The 20,925-nt window shown below is 44.2% G+C and overlaps 2 protein-coding genes across 5 annotated transcripts in view; one reads left to right on the forward strand and one right to left on the reverse strand.

Annotated features, from left to right (window-relative positions):
- Window positions 1–881: 881 nt before the first annotated feature.
- On the forward strand, window positions 882–20,556 carry PDIA6 (protein disulfide isomerase family A member 6). Of its 2 annotated transcripts, none has more exons than XM_045884089.3 (13): window positions 882–1,024; window positions 6,341–6,482; window positions 10,429–10,486; window positions 10,934–11,060; window positions 12,368–12,474; window positions 13,832–13,962; window positions 14,362–14,476; window positions 15,199–15,339; window positions 16,133–16,217; window positions 16,342–16,414; window positions 17,378–17,536; window positions 18,883–18,979; window positions 19,566–20,556. In XM_045884089.3, exons 1-13 carry the CDS (start codon window positions 1,006–1,008, stop codon window positions 19,632–19,634), a joined length of 1,323 nt encoding a protein of 440 aa, XP_045740045.1. In that variant the 5' UTR covers window positions 882–1,005; the 3' UTR covers window positions 19,635–20,556. The 2 variants fall into 2 exon arrangements, with proteins under 2 accessions (XP_045740045.1, XP_064427886.1); XM_064571816.1 differs by lacking the exon at window positions 882–1,024 and adding an exon at window positions 1,806–1,962.
- The window catches only part of ATP6V1C2 (ATPase H+ transporting V1 subunit C2), a 52,864-nt gene continuing 52,435 nt past the window's right edge, over window positions 20,497–20,925 (reverse strand). For all 3 annotated transcript variants that reach the window (XR_010405390.1, XM_045884083.3, XM_045884088.3), the window contains one exon: window positions 20,497–20,772. Coding sequence is in view for 2 of the 3 variants with exons in the window: in XM_045884083.3 (XP_045740039.2) it covers window positions 20,683–20,772 (90 nt within the window). In the remaining variant the exon portion in view is untranslated. The remainder of the gene's footprint in view (window positions 20,773–20,925) is intronic.

A 20,925-nucleotide genomic window follows, 5' to 3' on the forward strand; every position in this document is an offset into this window, starting at 1 on the left:
GTTTGGCCAGAATCCGAGCTGTCTTATGCATTAAGCTCTACAGAGAAATAAACCAATGCTAATACAAAACCAAAACGCTCAAGTTCACTCCAAACACAGGACGAGAAATCAGAGTGGAAAGATGCCGTATCTTAGCCTGCTACGCTTAAAATATTTTACTTTTGCAAATTTCGCAAAACACATGACCTCTGATCGCATTGCTAAGGCCCCTCGCGGGGCAAGAAAGGAAAGCCTGTACTGAGGAGCTCTGAAGCTGAAGCCCAGCGGGCTTCCACAAAGAACCTGATCTATCAGTGAAAAGGTTTTGTAGTCAGGTGCTCTGACTTGGAAAGTTTTAAAGTAATTCAACAAAATAAATCACGTGTTCAATTATGGTACATACAGTACGTGCTTAGCAAGCGTTTGACTGAATACTCGTCCGGTAGACGAGAAAGATTAGAAAATAAAAATTAATATGGCATTTAATAAGGCCCTAGATGTACTGAGGACCTAAAAAAAAGTTATCCTCCCTGGAGACAAAGAGGATAAGGGTGGGGAGCGGAGGGGGCAAGGGATGAGTGAGGGCTGGAAAGGGGCTCGTTAGAGGCCAGGGAGGGAAAGAGAGAATAAAGACCCTTAAAATAAGAAGAACCAAACACTGGACTCTACCGGAGGGAGAAGGGCTGAACGCCAAGTTCGGGGAGGGGGTATCTGAGCGCCACGGGGAAAGGAGAGGTTGGTCCGCCCCGCCCCCAGCAAGTCCCTCCTTCCGCCGCTCGCTCCGCCCCCAATAAAAAAAATCAAACCGGGAACCTCTACCCGGCCGCTTCCCATTGGCTATGCGAATGAGCGAAGCCCTCCAGGACCAATGAGCCGCGGCCACGGCTTAGCGAGCGCCTTCCGGCCCGTCCCCGCCGCGCCGCCCGGCGCCTGCCTCACCGGCCGAGGGCGGGACGTGGGGCGGCGGGGGCGCGGCGCGCGCAGCTCAGGCGACGGCGGGACTACACGGTGGCCCGGGCGCTCGGCATGGCTCGCCTGGTGCTGGGTAGGCGCCGGCCTCCTCGTCTCGGGGCGGCCGTCCGGGAGCTCCCGGCGGGGCGGGCGTGCGGCCTTGGCCGGAGCTGGGGTGGGGGATGGCGGGCCCGGCCGGCGCGGGGGTGCGGGGCCCTGCCGGATTCGGGGCGCGTGCGGAGGGGAGGCACGTCGGCGGGGCCCCCGCAGCCCACCCGGGGGAGCGTGGCGCGGCGGGGACGGGGAGCCCCGAGGCTGGGCGCGAACCCAGGGCGGAGGGGCGACGGCCGCGGGCCGGGCGGGCGCCGAGGCCGGGAGCTGCGTGGGGGCCGCGCGGAGTGCCTTGATTCCTGGCGGAGGCTGGGGCCGCGGGCGACTGAGAGGGTCAGGGTCAGGGTCAGGGTCAGGGTCAGTGCTCCCTTGTTCTGGGCCCGCTGTCCTCACGCCGGCGTGCGTGCGGCGCAGCCACGGGCTCGTCACCTGTTCTGTGGAATTCCCACTAATGAGAAGAACTGAAATATCAAAAACCCAGCCCTGGGATTAGACTGAGGAGTTGCCTGAGGTAGGGAACGGTGCCTTCCAGAAGCACTTTAAGTGTGGTTGAACTTTGGGAAACTAAGTGGAACGCAGACTGCCATGAATTATGTAAATGTCTGTTTTAGAAACTAGAGTGAGTGAGGGTGAGGAGGATCCCGTCTCTCTTCTGGCTCCCCTCGGCCCCACCCAGCCCGGGCGCTCTTACCGACTGGGTCCAGACCAGAGCCCCAGCCCGCCCCCGCGCTTACTAGCTGCGTGACCGGGAGCCAGTTACTTAACCACTCTGGGCTAGTACTCCCACTCTGGGTGGTTGTCAGGATGAGTGAGTTCATACAGGTCTCAAGAGGGTAGGCGAGATACAAATATTTGCTGTACGGCTGCGGAGAGGACACAGAGGAGGGGAAAAGATTGCAGCGTCTGTTTAGTTTCCTTCGGGTGAGTTCAGACTCGGCTCTGAAAGTCTGTGATTCTGTCAATCAACTCAGTATTTGAATACATGTCGTCAACCGTTTTTGGGAGCCCTCTTGGTTTCTAGATGACTGCTTTGGGATCATGTACTCTTGCTAGCAGGTGTGGGACAGAGATGTTGCTGATGCGGATTTGTACCATCCTTAACTACTCTGGACGAATAATGGGGAGCCACAGATGGCAAAACCATCTGCTCACATGGATTCTAGACACTCGGATGTTCCATTTTCCCATTGGTGCTCATTATCAGTGAGTGGAACTGCGATGTGAATTTCAGAAACAGGACATTATTAATGGAGATTGACCTACTTTATCATCTTAAGTGGCCCGGGGTTTTTTGTTTGTTTTCTTGAGGGTTTTCATAGGGGGTAGTTACTGGCTCCTTTCGTTTATACATCTTTTAATCTGTTTTCTGAGTATTCAGTTTCTCTCTAGCCCTACTAGGTCATACTGCCTTTTAAGGAATTTAGGTCTCAAATCTTTATTACCAAGATATGTCCACTGGAGAGCCATTTATAAGAAAGGGGAGGCTCTTGTGAGAATTAGGCAAAATTTACAGACAAATAAGAACTCCAGCAACATTCTAGAAAAAAAATGAAAAAAACCCAAGTCCATGTTATACTGATGTCATGACCATCTTTGTATGGAAAGGAAGCACATTCCTGAGGTAAAAATCATGCTCCATCCCTTGGGTGACTCCAGCCTGCTTGTAACAGCCTGCTATCCCTGATTGACAGGAGAAGGGAAGAAAACCAATTCTGCCACAATCTACCTAATGACCCTCCTTGGGATTATACCTAATGCAGTCTCCAGGCCTTTGGTTAAAAATTTGCATTGCATAACCATGTTCTATCTCTTTATAATGATGTGGCCTTAGGCAAGTTACCCTTTCTGTGGCTCCGTTTCCTGGTCTAAAAATGGGCATGATGATACACACCACATACAGTTCTTAAAATGAGTTAATATATCTTAGTTGTTTAGACAGTACCTGGTATGTAGTGTCATTTAAGCATTATTCATAGTTAACACGTCAGTTTCTGGAGAGTAGTTGGACAGATACATATATCAAAATATTAGCTATTCCCGCATCCTCCCTGTAAGATCATCTCTTAAGGAAATATTTATATTTATTTGAGGGGGAAGGAAAGTATAAGAATTTTCAGCATTAGTCTGTTAATAGTGACAGATTGGAAATAAATTCTGTTTGGGGTGGATTGGCAACGTGATAGAGCCATTAAGAATGGCTATATAGGGGTGAGGGTGATAAGGAATCCATAATTATATAGAAAATGTCTGTAACTCATTCTGAGTGAAAAAAGGTTACAGAAAAGAATGTATAGTAAGATCACATGCATATAAATATAAAGTTTTAGACCTCTGAATTGCATAGAGATGTCAGTAAGAATATTCACCAAAATATTGCCCATTCTAGTGGAACTGTTGATGGGTTTTCTTTTGCATTTTCAAAAATTCCACAGTGAGCTCAATGTATTGAACAAGTATCAATTAATGTTGATTTTATAAAAAATGATAAACTTTAGAAAGTAGAACTCCATGGAGGATTTTCCAGGACCAGTCTTAAGTTCTAAATGTGTTCCGAATTAGGACTCTGTCTTCTTGGATTCTTAATTTACTTGCTTTATTAAATGTCAAACTCCACTTAACCTTCCCGGCAGCAACAAAAAGATTATTGAGCAGCACAATCCAGTAGAGATAAGAATGCAAACTTTATATCTAATTTTAAATATTCTAGTAGCCTCGTTTAAAAAGGTAAAAAGAAATAGGCGAAATTAATTTTAATATCTGTTTCCCCAGTGTATATAAAATATCATTGTAGCATGTAATCAATATCAGAAATATTAACAAGATACTTTTCCCCCTACCAAGTCCTCGAACCTTAGTGCGCTTTTTATACCGTCAGTGCATGGTGGGGCAGCCGCATGTGATGAGGTCATCCTGTCCCCGGCTACCCCTATCACTGACCCTGGTTCCCTCCCTTCCTAATTCCAGGTGTTTTGTTTCATTATTCCTCCACTTTATCTTTAGCCTCTCCTGCTCCCCATATTTTTTTCCCTCATGCTCAGATCACTCTCGTCTTTAAAAAGAAACCTTCTACCCCACATTTGCTTGCCCTCTTGTGCTCTTTATAATAAGACTTGTTTTAAAGAGTTACCCGTTGTTTTCATCAACTTGTTTCCTCCTACTCTCTCCAGTCTTTTGCAGGTTGGCTGCTGCTTATTTTCACTACTCCACCACAACCGTCCTGGGCCCCAGGGATCGCTCATTAAATACAGCAGTTAGTTTTCGGTCTCCTATTTGATCTCCCAGTAGCGTGTCTTACTGTTGCCCTTTCCATCTTTCCCTGGGTTTGGGTGACACCGCTCTCCCACATTGCAGCCAGAAAACTCTCTAGAAAGCAAATCTGGTCATTCCCCTGCATGATAACCTTTTATGTCACCCTTAGTAAGGTCCACAGTTCTATTTTCATAAGTTCCTACAATATTAGCCGTATCTATAATTCAGATGCAGTGGTTTGGTTTTGTTTTGTTTGTTAAAGTAGTCTCCATGCCCAGTGTGGGGCTTGAACTCACGTCCCTGAGGTTGAAAGTTGCATGCTTTGCTCTGCTGACTGAGCCAGCCAGGCAGCCTTCAGATGCAGTATTCTTGAACAATATAATTACATTGTTTGTTCATGCCCATGACTTACTGAACCATTTTATCCTGAGCACTAAAAAGACAACAGTGGTTTAACGGGAAGAACTTGGAAATAGAAGTCAGAGACCACAGATGGGTCACTGGATGTACTTTTGTTTCCTTATTTGCAAAAGAGGGATTATTCCTGCTCTCTAGTTAGTAATGCTGTGAAAAACCAAGTGGTCTAATGTATTTGAGAGTGATCTGAAAATTGAAAGTGCTATGTAAGTAGAAGGTGGAAGATTTAGCAGCAGAACAGTTAACATTGGTGTATATGCCTTCCAGAAGAAATTTACCAACGGGTTATTCAAAAAGCTCCATTTGAAATCTTCCAAATTCTGTCTACAAGGCATATGAAAATACGACTAAGATGGCATGTGCACACACGCCTTAGAGGACGGGTCAGTTTCACAGTTTGTTACATTAGTAGATGAAAAGAAAGAAAGTATATGATCATCTTCATAGATGCTAAAAAGAAAGTAACAGGAATTTCTCTAATACCGTAAAGTTTATGTTGCAACCCAAAAGCCAGCAAATGAGAAAATGTTAAAGTCAAGAACAGTCCATTATTAAGTATTGTTCTGGAGGTATTAGATGCAATGTAACTGGAAAACAAAGAAGTCCTATATTATATATTTAAAAGGAGGAGGTGGAATTTTGATAGTACTACCAATTCAGAAAACAAAAATATTCATAGATCAGTTCAGAACTTGTTTTCCTATATAATTGTTAAAAATTACATTTCAGTTCGTAGAGTTGCCAAGAAAAATGCACTTGGTCTACAGTGTGGCTAAACTGTGCTATTAATAATACGACAAGAGGGGCACCTGGGTGGCTCGTCATTAAGACTTTGGCTCAGGTCATGATCCCAGGGTCCTGGGATCGAGCCCCTCATCGGGCTCCCTGCTCGGCAGGAAGCCTGCTTCTCCCTCTCCCTCTCCCACTCTCCCTGCTTGTGTTCCCTCTCTTGCTGTGTCTCTCTCTGTCAAATAAATAAATAAAATCTTAAAAAAAAAAATAATTCGACAAGACTCCATCCTCGCTTTATAATATTTACATGACAATTCTTTGTAAGCTCATCCAACAGCATTGTAAATGCCTACTGATTGCCGTGAATAGTGTTAGCAGAAATCAAAGTATTTATAAAAGCAATTATTGCCCTTGATAGAGTCCCAGTTTAGTGGAGGAAACAACTGATTTTTTCCTTCAGAAGAAAGTAATAAAGGTAGTGTTCTAATATTGCAACTGCATAACACAAGAAATAAATGCTGTGTAGATTGCCCAGGGTCACAGGGTAGTCTGCCAGCTTCTCAGTGTCCTCACCCATAAAATGGCCATGGTAGTATTACCTCACAAGGTGACTGTAAAGAATGAAGGTGCTCATGCATAAGCACGAAGCAAGAAATCTTTTCCCAGTTGCAGCTCAAGAGGCCAGAGTGTGGCCTCTGTGTCCTTGCTGTGCCCTGCACCAGGGGGAGTGAGATTCCAGGGGCTACGAGAGCAGCAAGAGGTCGAGAGCAGCAAGAGGTCGGGGATTCAAAGGGCCCTGACCCGGGAGGACATTGGGCAGTTGAAGAAGACTCCCGTTGCCCAGTTTGCTGCCAGGGCATGAACCCTTTCGCTCATGCTGTGCTTTGTGTCATTACTGCAGGTCTGATGAGCTGCACCTTCTTCCTGGCAGCGAATGGTCTCTATTCTTCCAGCGATGATGTGATTGAACTAACTCCATCAAATTTCAACCGAGAAGTTATTCAAAGTGCTAGCTTGTGGCTTGTAGAATTCTATGCTCCATGGTAAGCATAAAGCCATGTTGTGGGTTATTTATGGTACTTCATAAAATTAGGGAAAATACTATATGAAAGTATGATTTTATTTAGTCATCTAGTTTATCTAGTTTACTGCTTATTTAAAAGAAGTAGAGAGGGAAGTGGGAGACTCCCCAAAGTGGTGTGAGTTAAAGGCCATGGAGATTGAGTCCACTGAAAAAGAATGGTTGGAGTAGCTGATTGCTGCAAAAAAGAAGAAAGAAAATCTTTCTTATAATTTTAAGAAGGTATATCTCAATGATGAGGTAGGTAGGAGCTTGATGGAAGGGAAACTCATTTATGCTGAAAGAATATTGGGCACAGGAAAGGGAAGAACTAGTGATTGATTCCATTGTGTCTTGGAGAGAGTTGCTTCCAGAAATATGTCATTAAAAACTGGTTTAATTTTAAAATTCTTCTCTTGCCTTACATGCATTGCTGGAAAAAAAACAAAAATAAAACAAAAACCCTTGTGGGGTAAAGATGCAATTTTCGTTGAAATTAATGGTGCACAAATAGAATCAAAATACAGTATTGCACTAATTGTTGATGTAGTTAAGCATATAACACAAACAAAACAAAAACCCAACAAATAGAGAAGTGTAGAGACAGATGAATGGAAACTGCAAAATGTGCACAAGGCTGTTATTTCTGTAATCTAGCAGGCCAGGCCGAGGGTACCCTGAGGAGGCCTGAGCCCCAGCCAGCTGTGTCCTGCAAATGACCTCAGGAAGTACTTTTTTTTTTTTTTTTAAAGATTTTATTTATTTATTTGACAGAGACACAGCGAAAGAGGGAAACAAGCAGAGGGAGTGGGAGAGGGAGAAACAGGCTTCCCACAGAGCAGGGAGCCCGATGCAGGGCTCGATCCCAGGACCCTGGGATCATGACCTGAGCCGAAGGCAGACGCTTAACCGACTGAGCCACCCAGGCGCCCCCCTCCGGAAGTACTTTTAGGTGTGAGCTGCACCCCCTACACTCACGTAGGTGTAGTAAATGAAATTCTTACAGATTCTTTTACCTGAGGGGGTGCATTGTAGGATATGCTTGATGAAAGGTTTTCCTGTATTGCTTTAATTTTTTCCTTTGCAAGACCGTGAAACTGAGTTTTGGAAACTTATTACCAGCCCTCATGGACTATGTCACTTAACGTTCAATGTAGCAAATTAAGGTAAAACCCTCTACTTGTATGTTGCCACATTGTGAATACTATTCATCTGAGTGCCTTTATTATTTTTTTTAAAGCTTCTCTTTTTGTTAAATCCAAGCAAGCATTCTATATGGATTAGTTCATTCGTATTAGTAAATGTACAAATAGTAATTATACAAATTGTTCTATTGTTGAATGCCTTTGTATGCAATTTTTACAAGTTAGATTTTTTTTTTATCATTTATGGTAATTGACATTGTTTTGGGGAGCTACGATATAAAGAGAATATACCTCATTCCAAAACGAAACCAAAGAGCATCATTGAGAAGGCCGGATCTGGACCCTGTAGTTAACGGTTACTGTTACATGGCAGTTTTGCTTCGTAATGTTCTGGGGAACAGGCAGTCTCATTAGAGCAGGTGTTTTTCTCCTCTTCTTGTGTTTGGACTTGGCAGCTTGGTGAAGGCTTTGAATTCTTTCCAGAATAAAGATTTTCCTTTTCTGTGTGTAAAATAGAGCATATAGGGTTGCAGAGGAAACCTAAAATATCAAAATAACATTATCAAAATATTAAAATAAATCTTGATGTGGTTATCTAGTACTTGTTCACTGGGACAGTAAATAGCAAGATCTAGCAGCAGCCCTAACACCTAGACACCATGATCGTGAAGTAGTGATGAGCATAAACGAGGTTGGAAGAGAAGTGTGGGAGCTGTGGTAGTGATCGAAGAGTAGCTGTGAGTTTTTGTTTGTGACAGTTGGTGTGTTGTGAATGTTCATCATTGAAGGAAAGCCTTCATTTCCATTGCAAGTTAGCAAAATAGAGGTGTTCCTCTCCCCCCCATCAAAAGTTCCTGGAGCCCCTGGATTTTTATCCACCCACACCTTCGGGGTCTGTGGACCGCAGGTGAGGAACCCTTGGGTTAGAGGTGTGCTATATTTAGATTTACGTGGCATTTTGATCTGTCTTTACTGTGCTTCATATCGAAATTGAAGGGAATATACACTCTGACAATTTCTGATTTGAGTCCTTTCATAGTATAAACCCAAATTAAAGAGGCACAAAGTCCTATAAAATTTTGACTCCTGGACTTCTAAGTAGGAGCACGTGGACAGCAAAAGATACTAGATAGAAGTATGTAGAAGCAGCATTCCAGGACATTTCTCAGAAGATCCTAACTTAAAATATTGGATTAAGCTTAGGCCCCTGTGGGCCTAAGTGATTAAAAACGTGGGACCTGGAGTCACAGACCTATCCAGCAGCTCTGTCACGGACGACTGTGTGATAGTGGACAGGTTTCTTAACTTCTCCACCTCTGTCCCCTCATCTGTAAGATGAAGATAACAAGGCCTGTCTTCAGTGTTGTGCCGATGAAATGAAATCCTGTATGAAGGGCCCCTCATGGTCCTGGCACATGGCATTTGCTCATTAGGTCCTTAGAAGCCTAGTTAGGAGACTTTACTTTGTTTTTGTTTTTGTTTTTAAAAAAAAACACAACTAATCACCTATGGGTAAACTGGTTATGGTATCTTCATACAATGGATGTTATTCAGCCATGAAAATGAAGAGTATAACATCTGCAACCTTGATAAATGGCATAAACGTAACAGGTTTGTGTATATATAACTTTTTGTTTTTTTAAGGATTTTATTTATATGACAGACAACCAGAGAGAGAACACAAGTAGGGGGAGTGGGAGAGGGAGAAGGAAGCTTCCCGCAGAGCAGGGAGCCCGATGTGGGGCTCGATCCCAGGACCCTGGGACCATGACCTGAGCCGAAGGCAGACGCCTAGCGAACTGAGCCACCCAGGTGCCCCATATGTAACTTTTTAAAAGCACCCATCTGTATATATTATGTTTCACAATAATTTATTTCAAATACTGTTTACTAAAAGATTATTAAAGTTGTTTTTCCTTGTGTTCTCGTCTCCGTCTCTCTCTTGCTCACTCTTGCTCTTTTATCACCACCTTGTGGTATCGAGAACTTTTCAGCTTGCTAGGCTAACAAATTTGGGATTACATGAACATTTTTAGCCCCACATGCTGCTGTGGGAGCCAAGGAGCATTGCGATTTAGGCCCTAATACTGATGGCCTAATCTGTAAAACGAAGAGGTTGGATAGATCAGGGAATATCAAATCTTAATGGGCTTAAGGATCACTAGTTGATCTTACTAAAATGTGGGTTCCTGAACCCCTTCTCTAGGCGTTCTGAGTTCATGGGGCCCAGGAATCTGCATTTTGCCTAGCCTTATAGAACTCAGACCACACATTGAGGTACACTTGACCAAATAAATGGTAAAGTTCCCACCCAGGGATAGAGTTACAGATGACAGTTTAAACTCTTTAAATATAATTTAATTAAACAGTAATTTGGAAACTTTAAGTTAGCATATGAAAAAGGATTATAGTAAAGCCCCTTAAAATGGCAAGTTCCTTCTTGTCACCGATCAGGTTTCATTAGCACACGTACTCCCTGCAAGCACCCACCCCTGTGCAAGTCACTCAGTAGACTATTGGTGGAATTTTTTTTTTTTTTTTTTAAAGATTTTATTTATTTGACAGAGCAAGCACAAGCAGGGGGAGCGGCAGGCAGAGGGGGAGAGAGGAGCAGACTTCCCCTGAGAAGGGAGCCCAATGCGGGACTCGATCCCAAGACCGAGATCATGACTGAGCTGAAGGCAAACGCTAAACCGACTGAGCCACCCAGGCTCCCTGGGGGAGTATTTTTGAATTGGGGATCAAAGACATTAATTGTTGCCTTGTGTTTTCATCTCCTAAAAGGTGTGGCCACTGCCAGAGGTTGACACCAGAATGGAAGAAAGTAGCAACTGCATTAAAAGTAAGTTTCTAAGATGTCCACATTCACCTGTGAATGTATAAATAAGTATGCAACTGGGCTTAATGTAGGATAGGAAGTTAATTTGCATATTAAGCTCAGAACCCTTCTTCTGGCGCCAGAATCATGTAGGGAGCAAAGGGATAATATACATTTAATTTTTACGTTGTCTGTTTTTGTTAACTCAGCTTTCCAGATTAGTGACATAATTACTCTTCGTCATGGTAATTCTGGGAACTGCAGAGTTCCCTCTAGGGCTGACTTACAGTTCACCCATCATTCAATCATATAGGAATGATTTTCCAGGCTAGAGCCTTCATTAATTCTGTTTATCAACCTAACCCTGCCCTTTATTATCTTGTCCCTGAGTCTACAAGAATCAAATGGTGGGTTTTTGTGGAATCTGCTCCAGTTGAAAGAAAAATAGATGATACTTTTATGTTTTCACAGGATGTTGTAAAAGTTGGTGCAGTTGATGCAGATAAACATCAGTCTCTAGGAGGTCAGTACGGCGTTCAGGGATTTCCTACCATTAAGATTTTTGGCTCCAACAAAAACAGACCAGAAGATTATCAGGGTAAGAACTTCTCCTAACTACTCCATTCCCCTGGTTGGAATTTTAATTTGAGCAGGTAGGTAAAAATTAGGAGGAAGGGCCCATTTGTTTTTGTAAATAAAGTTTTTTGGAACGCAGTCACAGCTGTTTACATATTGTCTGCAGTGGCTTTCACACTAAAATGGCAGCATCGAGTAGCTGCAACTGATAGGAAGGCCTGCCCAGCTGAAAATAATTGCTGTTTGGCGCTTCACAAAGAGTTCGCCAACTTTTGGTCTAGAGTGAGAAAACCCTCTCTTTCTTGCTAGTACATTTCTTAATCTGGTATATTTCCAGATAGATTGGAGGAAGGGCGCTGGTTCAGAGGATGAAGGCATCTAGAGTTAGAGAAGGAACAGAAGGCTTTTGTTATGTGCAGGGCTTGCCCTTCTGTGTTAGAAAGTGTCGGCCAAGGCCGCAGAGCGACACGATTCAAATATATTCTGAGTGTTGCTGTACTGTATTTTCTTTCTAATACCAGGTCTGAAAGGGTTCTCAGACGTTTTTCTCTCTTCCTTGGCAGTTTGATAAACTATTTTTTTAAAAAAATACGAATTTTTCCAGAGATTTTATTAGAGTTTTGCCTTTCAACTCTGAAGATAGCCTCATGGCCTATATTATCCACACACTTCCGAATCAGTTAATAGCCCCCTGACTTTTTCTTGAGTATATAGTTTTTGGTTAAATTTCCAAAGGCTGTTGTCATTATTGAGTTTCAGTTACAGGGTTTATTACTTCTTAGATTAGGATTAAATTCAGTTAGAGAACCTAAAAAAGCCCAAGATAACTGTGTTGTAAGCAAGGTAGAAAAAAAGAGGCCTGGATTGCTTTCCAGTTACTTGGCTTCAGGCATTTCATATCCTACTTTGTCCACATTTTTTTTTCTCTCCGTTATCGTAAAAATAGTTTCTTCTGTTTTTCTCAATTGGTAATTTGTATTTAGAAATGTTCTCTGCTTTCTTAACTAGATAAGTTTCTTATTTGTGTACATGTTGCATGTTCGGTAAACGTTTGTGAGTTACTCTCATTTGTAGATGGTATTAATAGGTGAGCAGGAGGATATTCTTGTTCACGCTAATAAACTAAAACTCAAGAAGGGGATTTGGTCTTCCCAGTGAAAAGTCTAATGCAAAATGCATTGTAGGGAGAACTTGGCCCTGTGTTAAATACACGTGTGTACTGTTGGGTGTGTTCAAACATCCGATAAAGCTGACAGATTTAGGTAGTGTCCTTCAGGCACACAGCTCACCCGCCATCTGTCCATCCGATTGTCCTTTGTCTTCCTCTAGGTGGCAGAACTGGTGAAGCCATCGTAGATGCTGCCCTCAGTGCCCTGCGCCAGCTCGTCAAGGACCGCCTTGGGGGAAGGGGTGGCGGATATAGTTCTGGAAAGCAGGTAAGGCTGTATAAAGTTCATTTTTAATGTGTGTGATGGTTCTGATGCCAGAATATGGACTCCTTGTAGAGGATAGTTTGTTTTTTAAGTCATTACTACTATTGTAGATAGTGAACTTTCAGTTAAAAAAATAATACGAGGTTAGATCAGCTGATGCCAGAGGGAGTCAGCCACCCATCCTGTTCATTTGGCCTCCTCAGAAGTCACTAGTCCCAGGGCAACTTGGCACAACTGTAGGCCAAGATCCAGGCCACAAATGGGCTTCCTCGACCCACTGCTAAAATGGAAGAGTTTGAGCTGTAAACAGAGAAAGAGCTCCAGGCCAGGGGAGCCGGGCTCTGGGATCCTCTGGCCCTGGTAGTTCTAAAGTGGAGAGAGAAAGAGACCAGATGGGCTTTGGGCAAAGAGGGATGAAATTTGAATGATCTCTTGGCCTATATCTGGCAATCAGCCTGAAATCCTGGAAAATTCTATATAAATAGACAGGGAAGAAGAGAAAGAAGTTCTTGTTCCGTGGATTGGTATTTTTAGATGCTCATGTATGAGATGTGATGTTTAACCATGATGTACTTAACATTCTTGTGAAGAGGCATTAAATTCTTACAGATGGAGATAAAATGGCCCTTGACTCTTAAAGAGACCAGTAAAACTAGCTTCCTTACACAGACTGAGAACTTACCCAGAGATTCCACGCTCTTGCCTTTTATTTCAAACTCCGACATTTAATGGGCACAGTTGCCTCCCCTGTCTCCATGGCTTTTGGCCCAGGCACCAGAAAGCAGTAAACAGAACTGACTGCCTCTGAGCTTTGGTACTCAAGAAAATTCATTGGGGGGCACCTGGCTGGCCCAGTCGGAGGAGCGTGCGACTCTTGATCTTGGGGTTGTGAGTTTGAGCCCCGTGTTGGGTATAGAGAGGACTTAAATAAAACTTAAAAAAAAAAAAATTCTTTGGAAAAAAAAGGATTAAATGTTCTATTTAGCTCTCTTGACTGGTAGGGATCTTATCTATGGAAAGGTAGCAAGTGTGGTACGTTTAACATCCTGGGATGAATGAGCAGCTGTGCCCAGTCTGAATTAGAGTAGTGTTACTAGGTGGTTCTGTGAGCCATGTGGGGTTTCTCTTAACAAAATAGCAGATGATATTATATTGTAGGGATTGGTAAATGATAGTAAACACTGCTTATCATGCAAAAGTACTATTAAGGAATGTCCCCAATCTGAGTAAAATAGTTTTTACTTGAAAGAAAAGCTCCAAACTTTGTTAAGATGTGGGTGAGATTGTTAAATCTATTTAGAACAGGAATAGTGTGCTTTCTGGCCATGGGTAGTTTAATATTTAATGTCACCCGTGACAGGGTAGGAGTGAGAGTTCAAGCAAGAAGGATGTCATTGAGCTGACGGACGACAGCTTTGATAAGAATGTCCTTGACAGTGACGATGTTTGGATGGTTGAATTCTATGCTCCTTGGTGTGGACACTGCAAAAAGTAAGTGCTCTCTACCATGTTCTTCGAGTCACAGTGCTTTCAGTATAGTCACCTCGCTTGTTTTGAAGAAGCTGCCCCAGACCCAGGTAATCACTGAGATCTCCAGAAAAACTCTGGACTCTACATGATTATTACACGTTGGCATGAGAGCCAGGAGTATCTTCTGTCGTCGTGTTTTCAGAGATGCGCAGGGAGCCAGCATCCCGATCTGGGGAGGGCAGTCACAAAGGCCCAGGAAGGGCAAGTGGAAGGGTGCATCACTTGTGCGCCCCCCCCCACCACCACACACGCAAAACGTGTGTCCAGATCTCACTGGACTGGGCAGAAATACACACATCAGCTTAAGTATTTATGCCAAGAGTTAAAATATACTTTTAAAGTGCAAATATTTTTCTATAGCCTCGAGCCAGAATGGGCTGCTGCAGCTACAGAGGTGAAAGAGCAAACGAAGGGAAAAGTGAAGCTCGCAGCTGTGGATGCCACAGGTAACCAGCTTCTAGCCAGCCGATATGAGGTGAGTGTGTCTGTAGGGCTCATTTCTTTGAGAAATACACCGTATTTTCAACTATTACTTCATCCAGTATTCTAAGCCTCCCTGTGTGGTAGGAGGGGAGATGTTTGGCCATTTGTCATGAAACTAAATTACTTGATTGTTAAAACTATTAAGTCTTCGGGCGCCTGGGTGGCTCAGTCGGTTGAGCGACTGCCTTCGGCTCAGGTCAGATCCCGTAGTCCTGGGATCGAGTCCCGCATCGGGCTCCCTGCTCGGCGGGGAGTCTGCTTCTCCCTCTGACCCTCCCGCCTCTCATGTGCTCTCTCTCTCTCATTATCTCTGTCAGGTAATGGGTAAAATCTTAAAAAAAAAAAAAAAATTATTAAGTCTTCAACCCAAGACTTTTTTTTTTTAATCCAATTTTTGCTGTGTGCTTAATGCGAATCCTCAGCTTGCCCAGGCTTTTACAAGTCGCTCATTGCTTTTGAAGTTGGTCCATTTGTTCTAGAGCAGATATGTTGTATTAAGTATAAATGCAAGGTTTGAATAAGACTTGGCTGTGCCTGGTAGGCAGACTGTTAAAACCGCCTGATTAACAGACCTTTGTGTCTCATCCCTGATCACTGATGCAGGCCGGGGATATTATGTTAAATTACCTATAAGGTAGTTTTAGAATGCATAAAGGTTATTTTATTTCTTATTAAATGTTAATTTGATTTTGTCTTGCCTTTTCTTTTTAATAGATTAGGGGATTTCCTACAATCAAGATATTTCAGAAGGGAGAGTCTCCTGTGGATTATGATGGGGGGCGGACACGATCTGACATCGTCTCCCGGGCCCTGGATTTGTTTTCTGAGAATGCCCCCCCTCCTGAGCTGCTGGAGGTAAACCGCTTCCATCGCTCGAGATAAGAAGCACTTACCCAGTCTGATGGCAGGGGCACTAACGCAGCAGTGACACTCGTTTTGTCCTTTCAGATGAGCTCTTTCCCTTTTAAGGCGCTCTCTTTAAAGTGTTACTGTACTTTGAGGTGGGGAAAACCTGTCTGATAAATTGCTGCTTTTCATAACTTTTAGTACTAAAATAATTACACTCTGAGGACAGGTGTACCAGGCTGCTTAAAAACAGAATGCATCCAGTCACGCCGTCCTCGGTCTCCAAGTCATAGCTGTTATTTGCGGAGAAGCACGTGACAGGCATTGTGCTGGTGCTTTTCCGTCTGTTTCTCTCAGTTCTCACATGAATGCATAGAGGGAAATACTGCTTTCATCTCCATTTTACATGAGGAAACGGAGGCCCAGAGAGCCTCAAGCGCTCATAGATGTATAATATGCGTATATCTGTCTAGCTAAACAAGTCCGTGTCGGAGCCAGGCCGCACCCACACCCTTTGTGGTTTGAGAGAGAGAGAGAGAGAGAGAGAGAGTGTGTGTGTGGTGTGCTTGCCGGTTCCTCGCTGGCCCCCCAGGGGAGGGCTTTGGGACCAGTCGCAGAAGTCGCACACAGAGCAGAGCTGTCACTGGTGCCGAATCGCGTATAAGGCCGTCGTATTCCGGAGGAGTCGCTCGGTCTGCTCTGCTCTTGAGTGAATGTGACGACGCCAGTGTTGGTTGTCAGGCTGACCTTTGGGTTCTGTGTCAGTGGCCTTCCACCCACCCGTTGTCTTCTGGGCCCGCAGATCATCAGTGAGGACATCGCCAAGAAGACGTGTGAGGAGCACCAGCTCTGTGTCGTGGCCGTGCTGCCCCACATTCTGGATACCGGTACGCCGAGCAGAGGCCCCCTTGCCCTTCCGTGCGCTGCTCTCCCTGCTCTGCGGGTCTTTTCTCGCCGAGGAGTGTGGCGGACGCCTTTATCTTTACCTTGAAAACACTCTGTTTAAATTAGGAGCTGCTGGCAGAAATTCTTACTTAGACGTTCTTCTGAAGTTGGCGGACAAATACAAAAAGAAAATGTGGGGGTAAGTTACAATCTCAGTATGACTTGGCTGGGAGAGCGTCGTGCTCCTCAAGTTTCTGCTTCCCACTCTGTTCTCTGTAGGATGTGTCCCTGTTTCTCTTTGGCATTTTTTTAAGTTTAGGAGATGAATAATTACCATCTAGAAGGAAAGGAGTGCAGGTCTCTTATTTCTAAGACACTCATCTGTGCCACGGAGTACATTTTTCTCATAGCAGTCATTTTAAGTGGTGGTTGGGGTCCCAGCTAGCAAGCAAAACCTGAGTCGCCTCACTGGACTCTGGCACAGCTTTGGAGGCCAAAGAAAGAGAAGGAGAGGGGTGTTTTCTTACCCTTTTCCAAGTGAGGGCTGATACAGGCAGATTTTTAAGACAAAGTATGTCTGCCTCCTGTTGAACCTTTTGCTTCTCCTCCTCTGTATCTCTCACTGTCCCGCCTCCCTCCTGCCCTTTTCAGGACAGGTGACCCTGCGCTGCCTGGCTGAGTTCAGCGCAGAGTTGTGTGCCTACAGAACAGCGCCTTTTGGCACCCGTTATTCCTCACCGTTGTAGTAGTTGAGTAAGGAAATGCAGCTGAGCATGTTCATAGGTATTGAATAATGACATACCAGTAAGTTTTGCAAAGAAGTTATGATGCTTCTAGAGAGCGTGCCTAATCCCCCAAATGATATTAGTAGGATTTCAGGTAATAAAGACAGAAGATTTACCAGGTTTAGTGGACAATACTTCAGGGGCTGGGAGGAAAATTTTGTAGATCGGGGGTACTTCTGGAGGTACAGTTTAGGGAATATAAGAGGAACTGTAGTTAAGAGCACATCTAGAATACATTATTTTTGTAAACTTCCTTTTTATTTCTATATCCATTTCATTCCATAAAATATTTGGAGTGTAATCTTTTAATACCTGCTAATTAGATTTCAACTAATTTGAAAGGGATCCTTACCCTAAAAACCAGCCTGTTTTTCTAGGTGGCTGTGGACCGAGGCTGGAGCCCAGTCGGAACTTGAAAACGCGTTGGGGATTGGAGGATTTGGATACCCTGCCATGGCAGCCATTAATGCACGCAAGATGAAATTTGCTCTTCTAAAAGGTTCTTTTAGCGAGCAAGGCATTAATGAGTTTCTCAGGTAATTTCTTGCTTTCTTGAGTTGTTTCTATTTTGTGGCTTAGTTCTGTGATGCTGTGGGTTCAAAACTAGGTTTACATAGACCAGGCAGTAGATGGAATTACTTTGCATTTGGCATTCTGGAGAATTAGATGTTTGAGTTCTAAATCATCTTCCTGTAAGAGCCATGTTCTCTTTCCTGTGGAAGGATTCTATAGAGTGATGGCCACCTTGCCATCTTGTGCCATTGGCATTGAGCTCTTCCTGGTTCTCATAAAAGTCTCACATGGGCTAGAAGGAGCCCTTTCTCACCCATTCCCACCCTAGCACGCTTGGTGCCCCTGACCTCACGTAGTACCCCGTCCATTTCTGGCCGTTAGCTCTAGAAGGTTGTTATGTGAAAACGAGCATACTTCTGAAGTGACTGCAGCGACGTGCAAACAACACTAAGGGTTCCTAAACCCAATGTACGGAGCTCTCTGTCTGTCCTGCTCTCCAGCTCATCCTAAAATTGACTTAATCACCTTCCGGCCACATGCAAGGCATTGACGCTGCACTGTTTTGGTTAATGCCTCTTCCTCAAAACTATGACTTTCACAAAGGTGAACCTCTTCGACCCAGACCTTGTCTCTCTTCACTACTGTAGAGCTGATAAGAAGCTCCTGGTAGTTGATTAACACATATTTTGTAGGTTTTATGTATCATATACTGTATTCCTACAATGAAGTAAGCCCCAAAAAAGAAAATGTAATTAAGAAAATCAGAGAAAATACATTTACATTACTGTAGTGTAAAAAAATCTGTGTAAATGGACTCGTGCAGTTCAGCCCGTGTCTTTCCGGGGTCAGCTCTACTTAGAAGTATGTCATCCTTTTTCAACAGCTGATTCCAGTGTCAAAAACCATAGGAAATGTATGAGGGTAATAATTACGTAACAAGACTGAGCCTTTGGACTCACTCACTGGAAACGACAGGTTCTAACCCCAGCTTTGAGTTTGTTCACGTTTCTTTTCAGCTAGTTTTCCTTTTCTGGTTTATTGTTTGTTGAGCACAGAGGAGGTAAATAGTTCATGGAACTGTCAGGGTTGCACCTGTGTTCTACATCAAATTTGATAATTATTGTGTACTTAATTTGTATTTTAGCAAAGTAAGTTTTTCTTAATTATTGGTGATAACTGGTTTTATCTGATGCCAAGACCTGAGTAATTCCACGCCTGGTTGCATTGTTGTCCTCGCTTGAAAAGATAATATTTACTGTTCAGGAGCAAGAAGTGAGAAATGCCTCTGCAGGAACCTAGTAGGCAAGTCGTCATTTTAAAACTTGGTTTCTTCATCCGGCTGTGCTTGCTTTGGTCATTTCTGCCACAGGGAGCTCTCGTTCGGGCGGGGCTCTACAGCACCTGTAGGAGGTGGGGCCTTCCCTGCCATCAGCGCCAGAGAGCCCTGGGACGGCAAGGATGGCGAGGTGAGTCCCCGGGGCGGGGGGCCGTGTGCCTGCGGGACTTGTCATTGGGGTGCTTGTCCAGCCTCTTCTTACTCTCCCTGTCCCTGGGCGTCTTTGCTGTTTGTAAGCCCAGTCCTTTCCACCAGACGTAAGCCTTAGCATGCTGTCAGAAACGGGCCCTGGGTATTCTTGACAGAGACGACGAGATAAATTTCAGTAATGACGTTTCTTTCCTGATTATCACCCCGAAACTGAACATTTAACCTGGAATTCACTTACTGTGTGTCTGAGAAACACAAAATTATAGCTTTGAAATGAGCGTTTATTCTAGTACACTTCTGCCCCTTTTTCCTCAGGACAAGCTAAATGGCTGTTGGTGTTAAAGGGGTGGTAATTTGTTGAATTCATACTTCACCCAAGTTCTCAGCTTTTCCAGCTATGAAATAATAGGCAGTGTTAAAAGCAGGAGGTGGGTTAGGGAGGAACGAGCTCTGTAATCTGGGGCATCTCTAGAAATGACTGCTCCGTGGTGAGCCCGTGTGCTCTGAGCCCCTCACCCTGCCTCCCCCCAGCCCCTGAGGGACCTCACTTTGGCTTTGTTTTCCAGCTTCCCGTGGAAGACGACATTGACCTCAGTGACGTGGAGCTGGAGGATTTGGAACGAGATGAGCTGTGAGAGGCTTGGCACAGACTTCAGTTTTCTTTTCTTGGGAGCAAATTTCCCCAGCAGTGAAGGAACATTCTTCACAATCAGATGAGTCTACCGGTGGCCTTTTTAACGAAGAAGTAGCACTTGATTGGTCATGTGAAAACACTGCAACAGTGAACTTTGCATCTCAAGAAAACAATGAAAAATTCTATGAATTGTTGTAGCCAGTGAAATTGGGTTGTATTCTATCAGGTAATATTTTGAGGAAAACTGATGGGCTGTTGATGTATTTTTCCCTCCCTCTGACTGCTGCTTGAATGTTCTTGGAGGCTGTTTCTTACATATTAAGTTTTTTAATGTGATTCTTTCATTTGAATATTAATGGCTTTTTTCCATTAAAAAAATAAAATATTTTGGACAATGCCAATAAATGTATGAAATTAGTGTCCCCATCATAAAATCAGAATCCAGTGTTTAGCCAGTAAGTTAATATAATGAAGGGATGACCCTGATGTCTTCCCTCCCTATAAACCTGTGACCCAGAGGGCACCATCGGGAGGCTTGCCACAACACAGATTTCACCTGCGTCCTGCAAGGCCAAGTTCCAGCTGCGAGATGTGACCCGTACAGGGAGTTTAGAGAAAGGGCGAAAGCAATGGGCGGTCAGTTGAGAACTGCCTTTCGTGCCCCCGCCCCGGATTTTGTCTTTCGGCCATCCCCAGTGACCGTTAGGAAATACGGCTGATTATGCTGTTAGCTCAGGATTTAACGTGCTTCCCCCGCCCTCACGAGATGGCCGTTAAGACCCGAATTAAGGCACCCAGGTTACTGACTCCCAGGTGGGCCCTGTTTATGTTAAGTGCAGTTCGCATTATGTTCTAAGAGACAATTCAAAGGACTGAGCGTTTCTTTATTGTAACTTAAAAAAAATAAATACAACTGTAACGAACTTTGGTGAGCAATTTCTCTAAAAATCTGAATTCGGTAGGGTTCTCTGGCTAAGGGAAAGAGGCGTCTGCAGGCGTCTGCAGGCGTCTGCGTGACCAGGAGCGCGCCGTGGTGCCAGTTCATCTCTCTAGTCGAGAAGACTGAGGTCGATGTGGAAGTAGACGTAAGGAAAATAGTCTTGGTTGTTGAGCTGCAGGCCAGGGATCTCCACAGATGCCTGCAAAAAGAAGACGTCGTGTTGGCGCTCTAACTGCAGAACCCAGTTTGCTGTCGTCTTTATAATTTTCCAGGAGGCTCTCTGACCACATTTTCTGCCCCGCACAGTGCAGCCCCGCCGCGCACACAGCCTCTTCCCTGTTACGCTTGCACA

Source organism: Mirounga angustirostris, unplaced genomic scaffold (assembly GCF_029215605.1).
Source record: "Mirounga angustirostris isolate CCGP_5_RB_7025 unplaced genomic scaffold, mMirAng1.0.hap1 SCAF_10, whole genome shotgun sequence".
NCBI lineage: Eukaryota > Metazoa > Chordata > Mammalia > Carnivora > Phocidae > Mirounga > Mirounga angustirostris.